General features: G+C 40.7%; 1 protein-coding gene across 1 annotated transcript; it reads left to right on the top strand.

The window, feature by feature from the left end:
• The first annotated feature begins 3396 nt into the window (after positions 1-3396).
• LOC108239443 (midnolin) lies at positions 3397-9029 on the top strand. The gene is made up of 7 exons (XM_017422150.3): positions 3397-3777; positions 3866-3953; positions 4049-4108; positions 5638-6063; positions 6148-6241; positions 6392-6625; positions 7619-9029. The coding sequence occupies exons 1-7, from the start codon at positions 3557-3559 to the stop codon at positions 7789-7791; spliced, it is 1296 nt and encodes a 431-aa protein (XP_017277639.1). The 5' UTR covers positions 3397-3556; the 3' UTR covers positions 7792-9029.
• The last annotated feature ends 2553 nt before the right edge of the window (positions 9030-11582 follow it).

The following is an 11582-nucleotide window of genomic DNA, read 5'->3' as shown; positions in this document are numbered from 1 at the left end:
TAAACAAGCCCAATTCTGAAAAAGTTGGAACCTTGTGTAAAATGTAAATAAAAACAGAATGCAATGATTTGTAAATCTCGTAAACCCATATTTTATTCAGAATAAAACATAGTAAACATACCAAATGTTTAAACTAAGAAACTGTACCACTTTTAGGGGGAAAAAAACAAAGTAAATTTGAATTTGATAGCAGCAGGACAACTCAAAAAAACTTCTTCCAGGTCCATGTTTTTCACTCTGAAACATCCCCTCTTCCTTTAACATCAGTTTGTAAACATCTGTAAACTCAGGAGAGCAGCAACTGGAGGTTTTGGAGGGAATGTTGTCCCATTCTGGTCTGATGGAGGATTCTAGCTGTTCGACAGTTCTGGGTCGACTCTTTTACTACGAAGCCTTGCTGTAATGGATGCAGTCTGTGATTTAGCATCATCTTGCTGATATGCAAAGTCTTCCCAAAATACAAACTGTTGTCTAAATGGAAGCATATGTTGTTCTAAAATCTATATATATTTTCTGCATTGGTGGTGTCTTTTCATATGTATAAGCTGCCCATGCCAGAGGCACTAATGCACCCCCATACCATCAGAGAGGCAGGCTTTAATCTGTTTTGAAGTAAAAGTATATTAAATTATAGGATTATGTTGTTTTTCTCTGATCTTATATGACCTAAATCACTGCAGATCTCCTGAAGATAATAATCTGCAAGAAACGGCATTTATTCTGAGCTTTGTTTTCATTTGGATTTGTTCCAAACTGGTTTTATTTTCCTGTTTTCATGGTGAAATCTGACCTGACGAAGATCATACTGACACAACTAGTTTTCTGTCAGACAACAATACTGTCCCAGCATCAGTCAGAAGGACTAAACTAAACTTTCTCAGCCGAGTCACCAAAACCTCCAGGAGTCTCTGAATCAGTTTTAATCCTTCAAACTTTATTCCTCCTCCTCTGTCTACACCGTCCTTTGTTCTGCAAGAATTTCATCATTGCACGCTTTTCCCACAACAATCACACGTGTGATTATTGTGCAGATTTGATCTCTTCACCTTGAAACTATTTTATTAACAAACAGTCATGGATTGTGTCGCCTAGTTTATGTAGGAGGAATTACAGTTTTTGTTTGGAAACGAGTTCAGTTCGTTTGAGAAATGGACAACTGGTTCTGGGTTTGTTTATTTATTTGGTTTCATTTTAACTCTGCATTTCCTGTTTTTCTTGCCAAACGCTGATTTGCCAAAACGCCCAACCAAATGTGGACAAAAGGCGTTTTTCGTGTTGTGGTTCGGCGCTGACTGGTGCTTTGTGCAAACAGAACAATGGACAAGATAACTGCTATAAAATCCTTTTAGAGCTCAAAGCTGTGGTACTGAGTGTATCTTCATCCGAATCAGGATAAAATAATACATCTGAGATCACAGAGGAGCAACAAGATGAAATATTCAGAACAAATCCAATATTCCAGCAGATTTAAGAGACTGAAACTTCTGAGAAACAATGCCTGGAGAGAGACAGTGTGTACAGGGGTGGGGGTGGGGGTCTGACGGAGAGCATGAGCTTTGTGTGTGTGTGTGTGTTTAAGAGTGTGTGCTGGCCACACTTGACGTCAGAGCTGCGTCTGTGCGTGCTCTGAAGAGCAGGACATCCTGTGGAATTGTTCTCGCCAAAGCTCGAAGAATGCAAAGCAGAGGCCTCTCCCACCTCAGAGAAAAAAAGCCTGGGGGGGCGACAGAAAGGGAGGCAGGAAAAACTCAGACGAGACGGGGTCTTTAGGAAAATATCACAGGGTCACAGAGGTTAACGCGTCATGGAAAGGGGAGGGGGGAGTGCCTTAATGAAATGTGGGATTGTTGTTGTTGTTTTTTTCTGTTTGGGTTATCGTGTGCAATCAGTTTCTGCTGAAGGATCTAAACACGGGAAACAGAGACTAAAAGAGTCAAACAGACGTGCAGAGGAACCTAAAAGCTGCTGATAAGAGAACCCAGGCAGTGTTGGTGCAGACTCCATCACGTTTTACCCCCAGCTGCTCCCTCCTCTGTGGACCACCTGCAGGAGGAACTTCTTATCTGACATAACGATGCCGCTGCAAACATCAAACCATCTGTTAGATGTCTGCAGAACAACCTGATTATCATCTGAAAATAAGCTTTGCATTCCCTCAATACCTGAAAGGTTCGCAGTGATGCTCACACCCAGCTGCATCAGTCACCTGAGAGACTCTTTGTTTAAAAGCAAACATTTTGTAGAAATGGATCCCACAGGGAGTGGCACTGAACACTGACAACACAACTGAAACATAAAACCACCGAACAAAATTATATTATAACTACATCTTTGTGTAATTGTTACCTGCTGCCAAAGGTGAAAGGGCGGTTGTGTTTTTGCTTGTTTTGTCTGTCTTTTAGCAAAATATCTCATGAACGAGTGGACGGATTTTCACAAAACTCTCTCAAAGCAATCATTGGATGAACATCTACAGCTGATTAACTTTTGGAGACAATGCCATTCAAGATGGCCACCACAGCTAAACAACTTTAGAGAACACATAAATGACTATAACTCAGCCAATTTAATAGCCTTTGAGCTAAACTTTGGTGTGGTAGTAGCTGAGAGTCATCCTCAACACATACTCTGAGCGCTAACAGATCTCATGAGATCTCACATGAAGTTGCACATACCTTTGTTTTCAAGGTTTGACCGAAACGACTATAACTTTATCCTTTGTCACCAAAAGGTGCTTTGTGTTTAAAACTCTGGCATGAAAGGCAGCAGGTGACTACATTCCTTCAAGACCCTTTAAATGTCAATGTTTCTGCCAAAATATGACCCAAAATGTAGTAATGCAAGTTCCTACGAAGAAAAACAAGCTTCTACGTGTTTTAAAAGCTTGAAATAGCATTAATTAGCTTTTCGGAATGACAAAAATCTGTGAAAAATGGGATAAAAAAAGATGAGATAAAATTTTAAGAATAAAATGTACATCTGCAACGTAAAATCTTTAAGATCGTATGAAAACAAAGAAAGAAATATTTGCTGATACTTACTGGTTAAAAGTAAAGATAAGATTGATTTCAGTGTATTCAGTATGAACTCAAGGTTTAAAATACAAATAATGTGATCTCTCTTTAAAATCCTCCCAGACATTTAACAACACATTTTTGTGTACCAGTAAGAAAAATATTTTGGCGTTGCAACATCCTGTACAAATCTTGTGCTATATGGTTTGCATCACTTGTGAATGGGGAGGACACAACATGCCAGGGTGGAGACGAAGCCCTCTGATTGGACGATCCGGGCTTCTCGGTCTTGTGGCTCTCGCCGATTGGCCGCGCGCCTCAGGAGGCGGGGCTTGTTTTCTGGTGGGGCTGGTGTATATTTTTAGCTTGGAGTAGAGCTTTTTCTGTCATCCTGAGAAAGAGCAGCAGCTGCCACGCTGTGACTGAGTTTAGAGGATGTAAAAGGGAAGAAGAATGAAAATATATATATATATTTAAAAAAAAAAAAGGGAAACACTTCTATCTGAATCTGATTTAAAACATTTACTAATCAGGGATTCTGAATGGAGCAGAAGGGTTTCTGTGGTTTCCCTCCTCCACAGTCTGCAGGAGAGGCTGGACCCTGCACCGGTCAGCCCTTCATGAGTCTGTCTATCACTTCCACCACGGGTGGCCCGGTGGAGCTCTCTGTCCCCCGAGGAGAGACCGTGGACAGCCTGAGGACACGGATCTCCCAAAAACTCAGCCTGCAAACAGACAGGATGGTCCTGGTACACAAAGACAGGTGAGTTACATCATACTCTGCATCTGGTCTTATTTCGTGGAGGAAATTAGATTGAACTAATTAGGTTGAATTGAATTCTAAATGACAGGCTCCTGACTGCAGGGAGACTGCTGGAGCAGGGTGTCAGAGATGGCAGCAAACTGACTCTGGTTCCAGCCATCGAGACAGGTTTGGTGGTGAGTTACTGCACATCCTGTACTCACCAGGAGAAATGAAATGCAACCAGTAATTAGGTAATAATTAAAGTTCTTTTATTTCTGTTCTGCTACAGTGCTCGAGTGACAAGGAGAGAAAGGTGATGGACATGCTGGAAGGTTTAACAGAAATCCAGGTAAGAGGTTCCTTTAATCCCCTGAAAGTGAGAGGAAATTTCTTAAAAACAGAACAAAGTGAGGACATTCATTTCTGTAAATAAAACCATAACAGAGCTCAGGGCATTGTTTGGGTATTCATTTCAAATTCTTAATTTTATTTTAGAAAAAATATTTTCAGCTCATGGCAGAACCGCGTTTGCCTGGGTATTATTTTACAATCAGCCTGGATGGTGACTGGGGGTGGGGGGGTAATTCAGTCAGGAGAGAAAAAGCCCCACATATTTCTGTTACGTCTGAAAAAAAAAACCCAACCTTTTTGCAAAATATTATGTAAGGTATCGGCAACACCTAACAGCAAATGTTAATGTTAATTTAGTGTGAATGCATGAATTATAGCTGCACACTTTGTGCTATTTTAGCCGTTCATAAATCAAAACATTCAGGACAATCTGGCCGCTATGACTTTTCTTTTTCTGACTTTATTGTTTTTTACTTTATTCATAAATATTTTCTTCTTATAAACCCGTTAAGGTCTCTTCTTTCAGAAACACTGTGTGAAACCTGCTTCAGGTTCTATTTTTGTCCTCTGATGCTGCTTTTAACTTTAACTAGCTTTTTGCTACTTTTTGCTTTTAGCTAGTGTTCTGCTTTTTTAGTTTTACCAACTCAGTTTCACTCATCCATCAGCATTCACAATGCATTTTTGCAGAAAATGCATATCTCCAGTTGTTATTATTTATTGTTTAGAAAGCTTATGAACAATACATATCTTACCTGTCATAGATAGTTCTTTAGACAGCCTCGGTTTGGAAAAATAGAGTTTAATTTTGAACAGGCTGATAAACTGAGTGGGGCCAAGGCTAAAATGGATTCTCCCATCTTTATTCTGTCTTAAATATTCATTTTGGTTCTCGGAAATGATATTTAATAAACGTGGACAATGCCATCAGTTTTGCAGTACTCCGTCAGAAATATTATGATAATCCTGCTGTAAGTGCTGCACCGGGAGTGCTACAGCTAGTTGCTGCTGCTGCTGAAGTTAGCAAACAACCAAAGAATTATATGTAAAAACAGGATGTAATGTGAAACTGATGGCAACGTAAATGTTCAGAAAATAGTGTTCACCTGAGCCGATATAAAATATGTTAGACTGGAGTCGTTTAAAGATGGCTCTTAGCTCGCCAATCCTGTCAAAATTCAACTCTGTTCCTCCAAACTGAGGCTGTTCAAAGAGCTATCTACAAGAGGTAACATATTAGTTGTTCATAAGCTTTCCACGGAACCCCACCTCAAATAATCTGAACTATTGTTTTAAGATTGGCATCCATTAATATTCCTGTCAGAGTATTCAACAAAGTCAGTCCTAGGAAACACAACAACCTAATCTAATCTAATCTGTTTACATTCTGTTCTCTTTTACTAAACCAGTCTGTCTCTGACACCAGCTGCTCCTCTGCTCCCACCCCCAGCCACCAAACTGACTACGGCTGACATCTAAAGAGTTGTTCAAACTCTCATGTGCTTTTTCTCCCTGACGGTCTTGCAGATTGATGACTTCCTGTCGGGCCGCTCACCTCTGACCCTCAGCGTTGGAACCGGTGCCCACACCATGTGCGTGCAGCTCCAGCTGTCACAGGACACGAAGAAGCTGCAGGAGGACGGGGACTCTGAAGCTCAGAGCAGCTGTGAGCCGACATCCGACAGCCCTGATTCTTCCTCCTCGGGTGTTTTTACCCCGCAGGCTTCCTCTCCGTCGCCCCTCTCCCCCCACTGCAGCTCACACAGACCCAGGACTTCCTTTAACTCGCCCAAAAGCGTCCCTCCTGCGAGCTGTCCCTCGTCTCTGCTTCGTTCGCCCTCTGACCACGCACCTCCTTTTCCACATCTTGCCTTTCCGCTGCAGCCGATCTGTCCAGCCACCGGCTCCATCACGGACCCCCTGAGCCCAGCAGCTGCTTCCACCGTGGCAGAGGTCAGACTCAGTCAGTACTGTTAACAGATCAGAGCTCATATGATCCCCATCGTTCTTCAGCGTGGATGCTTTATTGTGTTGCAGGCTGATGTTAACGCACATCTGTCCAAGCAGCCGGGAGCAGTCATCGAAAGTTTTGTGAGCCACTCTCCGGGTGTCTTCTCTGGGACATTTTCTGGTAAATTATGTGACTTTTTTTAATATATATTTTTGCAGTAATCTGATTAAGATAAATAAACAGACTCTGTTGGTGCAGCTTTTTATACACAGTGTCTTAGAAGAGAACTGAATGAAGGTTGCTTTGAGCATCTTCTTCGTCTCCTATCAGGGACCCTGGCCCCTTGCAGTCAGAGCCACGTCGGCCACCCCCGCCGAGGCGTTGCCATCATTCTCCAAATCCTGAACGACCTCCTCAGAGCTGCCTACCACCACCAGGAGGCTCCAACTCCTCCTCCTCTTCATCGCAGTACTACCTCAAACCTTCCCGTCAGCCATCCCACAGCAAAGGAGCCCTGCAGGGCAAGAAGCAGAGCACCACGGACCCAGAGGACGGCACTCAGGGGTAAAAACCTTCGAACAGGGAATGAGAAAGTGTGTACTTGGAATCTATTCAGGATTCATAAATTGAAGTTTAATTATTATTGTCTACCGCTTTGACTTTCTGGAGCCAACTCTGTCATAAATATCTCATGAACCACTGCATGGATTTTATTGGAACTTTCCAAAAGTAATTTTTGCACATACCTCTACAACTGATTAACTTTTGGAGCCAACCCATTTCAAGATGGCCACCACAGCCAACTGACCTAAGAAAACACAAAACGGACTAAACTCCTGTCAATTTGACAGATATCGAGTTTGATGTGGTTTTAGCTGGGAATCATAATCATCACATATTCCAAAAGCTACTTATTTCTTTGCTTTAAACTTTAGCGTTAACTGTTGAAGTCGACTCTGTCTGTTAGCAAAAGATCTCATGAACCACTGGATGGATTTTAATGAAATGTTTTGAACGTAATCACTGCACGTATCTCCCCGAGTTAATTCAGTTCAAGATGGTCGCTACTTTCCAGTTGACATTAGCCAACACAAAGGTGATTCAAACTCAGTCATTTTTACAAATACTGAGCTAAACTTCGACGTGGTAGTAGCTGAGAGTACAACACGTACTCTGAATGTGACATCTCAGCATTTCATGCGATCGTGTGCAATTTTATTTATAAGGTTTGACCAAAACGACTAAAACTTCATCAATTTTCAACACAAGATGATCTTAGTCTAAAACTCTGGAATGAAAGGCGTTACTTTAGGCCATTACCTTTTCCAGCATTTGTCTTAACTAGTTCTAAGTAAGTTGTTTTGTTTTTTTGATCCTGCGTACAACTCATGGGCTTCTTTTTGTATCTAAAAAATTGTAAAATTAGAGTTTACTTCCCATTAAAGCTGTTTATTCATGTCTATACCACAGCAAATAATAATTCACAAATAATTCAAAGTAATAATTCACAACAAAACACATCAAAAACTGACGTGTTATTCCTTCTGTCTGCTGCAGGAGACGAGAGACAACTGCTGCCTTCATCTTCAGAGGAAAACAAATCGCTGCAGAGTAAGTTAGAGAGTCTCCAGCTGCTGATGCATCAGAGGCGTCTCCGCAGGCGGACGCGGAGGTGTTCACACCTTCATAAAGCCACTCGTCCAAGCCTGCAGCGCCACAATTGTCCCTAATGCCGGAGACGAAACAGGTCCACTCACTGTGACAGAAAGACACTGTGAGACCCAAGAAAGGAAGAGTCCTGCGTCTCTCTGGACTGAGTCTGTCCTCCAGCTCTGACCCACGCTGTAGCATCAAATTAGACAAAAAAAAAAAGGCTCTTTGTGTTTCAGTGTTTCTACATATAGACTCAAATGTTTGAGTTGAAAGCATGTGGGCTTCTTTTTGGTTCTTCCAGAGACTTTGCGTTTTATTAAAGGCTGCCTACCCGACATGCACATGTCCCCGTCCCGGGGATGGATGGACACACTTTAACTGTAGCTGATAAGTGCTGCTTTACGCCACCACACTGTATTTTTATCTCCCGCTGCTGAAAGTCGGGCAATGATGTTCTTGCCCGTGTTTGTGTCTGTCTGTCTGTTAAGAAATCTCATGAACCACTGGACTGGTTAATGAAACTCACAGAAAGTAACCTTTGGATGTAAATCAGTTCAGTTCTAGACGGCTGCCACAGCTAATCAACATGTTATTTGTGAAGTTTGACCAAAACAGCTACACTTTTGTCATTTCTCAACATGAGATGGTTTTAGTCTAGAACTGACACGAAAGCCGGCGGGCGATATGCATTCCTTCAAGGGATGTAATGTGTTCAGTTCCAGCTTGTTTCTTCCTTCTTCTGTATCTGTGGGTTAGAAAGCTGCTTCAGCCTGATGTGATGGTTACATGTTTAAGTGAGGACCGGTCGCAGAAAGAGCCGGTAGGTTTTCTGTCTCACTGAAAAACAGACTTCTGTTGTCTTTATTACAGTCCGAAATGGCTGGTTTGTTTCTTCGACAAACGATTTTGTGGCGTTGTGTTCAACAGATTCATAAAGGCTTCTTGTGTTTCGGTTCAGATGTTCAGCACATAACGGCTCCTGTAACTTTTACCGCCTCTACGTTAAACGGATACATGTTGTCGTGTTTCCTCCGTGTTACCTTAACTGTGTTTATCTTGAATGTAGCAGGAGTTTCCCTGAACAGAATGTATTTTTTAGAATCTAATTCTGCTGTACAGAAATATTAAAAAATGTGTGTGTTGCCAACGCAAAAAAATAAATAAATAAAAGGCGCTTTTCTGGGAAGAAAATAAAGAGACTGAGGGTGCAAAGAATAAACGGAAACTATTAAAAAGCTCAAGCTGTTTGTGAGACATGTTCACAGATCAAATGAATAATCCCTGTTCTTTCATTTCATAAACATCTTTTCTCCTTTGTGTTGCTTCTCACTTGCGTCTCAGTATTGTTGACAGATTCGGATACATGTGGTTTTAATATACGCACAACAAGGAGCCTCTACTATTCTTAGTGTGTTGCCTAAAAAAAGGGATTTCCACGCTGTTCTGCATTATAACCTACATTTCCAGCTCTGTGTGTTTCTCCAGCAGAGAGAGTTCCTGCTATAACCAAGCCTGAATCCTAGTTTAAACACAGCTTCATAGAATAAAGAGAAGTTTCAATGTAGAAAAGATCATCTGAGACTTTCGGTTTCTCTTGATTTATTTTACTTAAAATATACTAGCTAGAGGTGGGTTTCCTTTCACTAATAACTGCACATTGATAAAAAACACAGCTGAGTAATATTGTCGCACCAGAATTTTACAGAAATACAAAGTTTGTAGAAAACATGTGCAACATAAAAGTAGGTAATGTACACTATGTATCTTCAGGTTGCTGGTGACGCACTAGTTTCTCCCAAAAATGATTTTTTTATTTGTCTTTTCTAAAGATACCCAGATATAGCTTTCTGAGTATTTGTTGTGAATGACTCTTAGCTACTACCACACCAAAAATTAGCTCAATCTATAAATCTGGCTGAGTCGTAGTCATTGTTTGTTCCCAAAGGACAGCTGGCTGTGGCAGCCATCTTGAATGTTTTTTTGCTCCAAAAGGTTAATCAGCTCTAGATGAACTCCCAATGATCTATTTCTGAGAGGTTCATTAAAATATGTCCAATGGTTTATCAGATATTTTGCTAACAGTCAGAGAAATGCACACAAACCTTTTGTTTTCAGCATTGAGTGATGATTAGCCTTTTCGTAAATGTTAATTATCTCGGAGAGAACAGCTTTTAGAGTCAGATTAATGTTGCAGTGCATCATTGTTAACATTGGAGCCAGCTCATAAGAATGCCCTTCATCTGACTTCTGTAATCGCTTAATTTTTCTTATTTTCATCTTCACTCTTTGATGCAATGCTGTCAGATTACAGACAACAGATAACAGATTTTGCCTGCTTTAGTTGCAAAATAACAAAATATGCATCTCAGGATTTCTCTGTAAAACAACTGGATGAGCTGAGGTGCAAAATATACCATTTACTTTTCCCATGTAGGGATATATTTCACTCTGTTTAAATCCACCCCTTCAGAGTCCTTTAAATCCCTGCTCTTTGACTCTTGGATTTCATATTTTCCTCAGCTTCAAAGCGGCGATGCAGCATGAATGCTGATGTTATTGTAGGTGGAGCTTTGCTGATTGGGATGATCGGTTGCAGCAGCATCCAGGCAACAGGAGGTCTGATAGCACACACACACACACACACACACACACACACACACACACACACACACAATGTATTCATGGTTAAATTCCAAAGACCGTCTGTGCAGCAGATGATGTCATACTCATGATCTACCAGATAACCATTGACTTTCAACACAATGAATGTGTCTTATTGTGAACAGGCTCTTTTGTCAAAGCTGAACAAGAACTACCAGTCTATCAACTCCACTGATTGGTGATGATCAGAGCAAAGATGCATTCAAAGGTAAGGGCAAAGTCTTGCATAATCAAGATTAAAAAACAAAAGCTCTCTGAGAAAGAAGATAAGAGTAATGAACCTGAACAACCAGTTTTCAGCCAGTGGCTTTGCATGAACATGGAAACGGGTGAAAGGCACTGCCAACTCAATAACTCTGCAGGACACCAACAACAACCTGATGTCCCTCATGTCTCACACCTTGCTCCCAATCATCAACACTTCTCTGATCTGTGAAGAGGATGTCTGCCAGCTCGGACGGAGCCAGAACAAAAGAAGACAGCTGTTTCACTGTCTAGAAGCTGCCCTCCTCAATATGACCATGGTCAGGTCTAAACATATACAGACTTGCTGCTTTGAGGCATTTTCCTTCAGATTGATTTAATGATACAGTAGCTAAACTTCATGGTACTGCATTACTAAATCACTGCAACAATAAGTAGGTTGAGCTGCTCATTCTGGTGTGATGACAGTAACGTACACATTTATTGTGTGAACACTGAATCAGAACTCACACTAGTTTTCTCTTGTCTTTTATTTACTATTTAGTACTATTTTATCCATTCATATATCAAATCATTCATCTTATTCAGGAGATCTTTTAGTTTTTGTAACTTTGATATTTTTCAAAATATTTCACTTTATTACAAAAATTTTCCTCATATGCATACATTGGGATCTCTTCAACTCTTTCAAAAATAATTAGTTTCCAAATATAACCAAAAATGTGATTTAGAAAAATGCTCTTAAATTACTAAAAGCCCTTGGAAAGAGGTGAAGAAATAATCAGCTTTAAAAACCCAAATGATCAGAAAACAAAGCAAAGAGTGGTGATCTTAATAACCACAGAGGTGTGAAATGATCATATAAGATTAAAAAACTGTAAAATAGTTGTTTTCGAGGAAAGAGAGGAAGCTTGTTGTATCATAATCCATCTAAAAGTGTATAAACGATGAATATGTTTCAAACAGGCCTGGAGGTTGTCGTTCAGCCTACAGTCCTGGTGGT

Source organism: Kryptolebias marmoratus, linkage group LG20 (assembly GCF_001649575.2).
Source record: "Kryptolebias marmoratus isolate JLee-2015 linkage group LG20, ASM164957v2, whole genome shotgun sequence".
Taxonomy (NCBI): Eukaryota; Metazoa; Chordata; class Actinopteri; order Cyprinodontiformes; family Rivulidae; genus Kryptolebias; species Kryptolebias marmoratus.
This window is presented reverse-complemented; position numbering and strand designations above follow the sequence as displayed.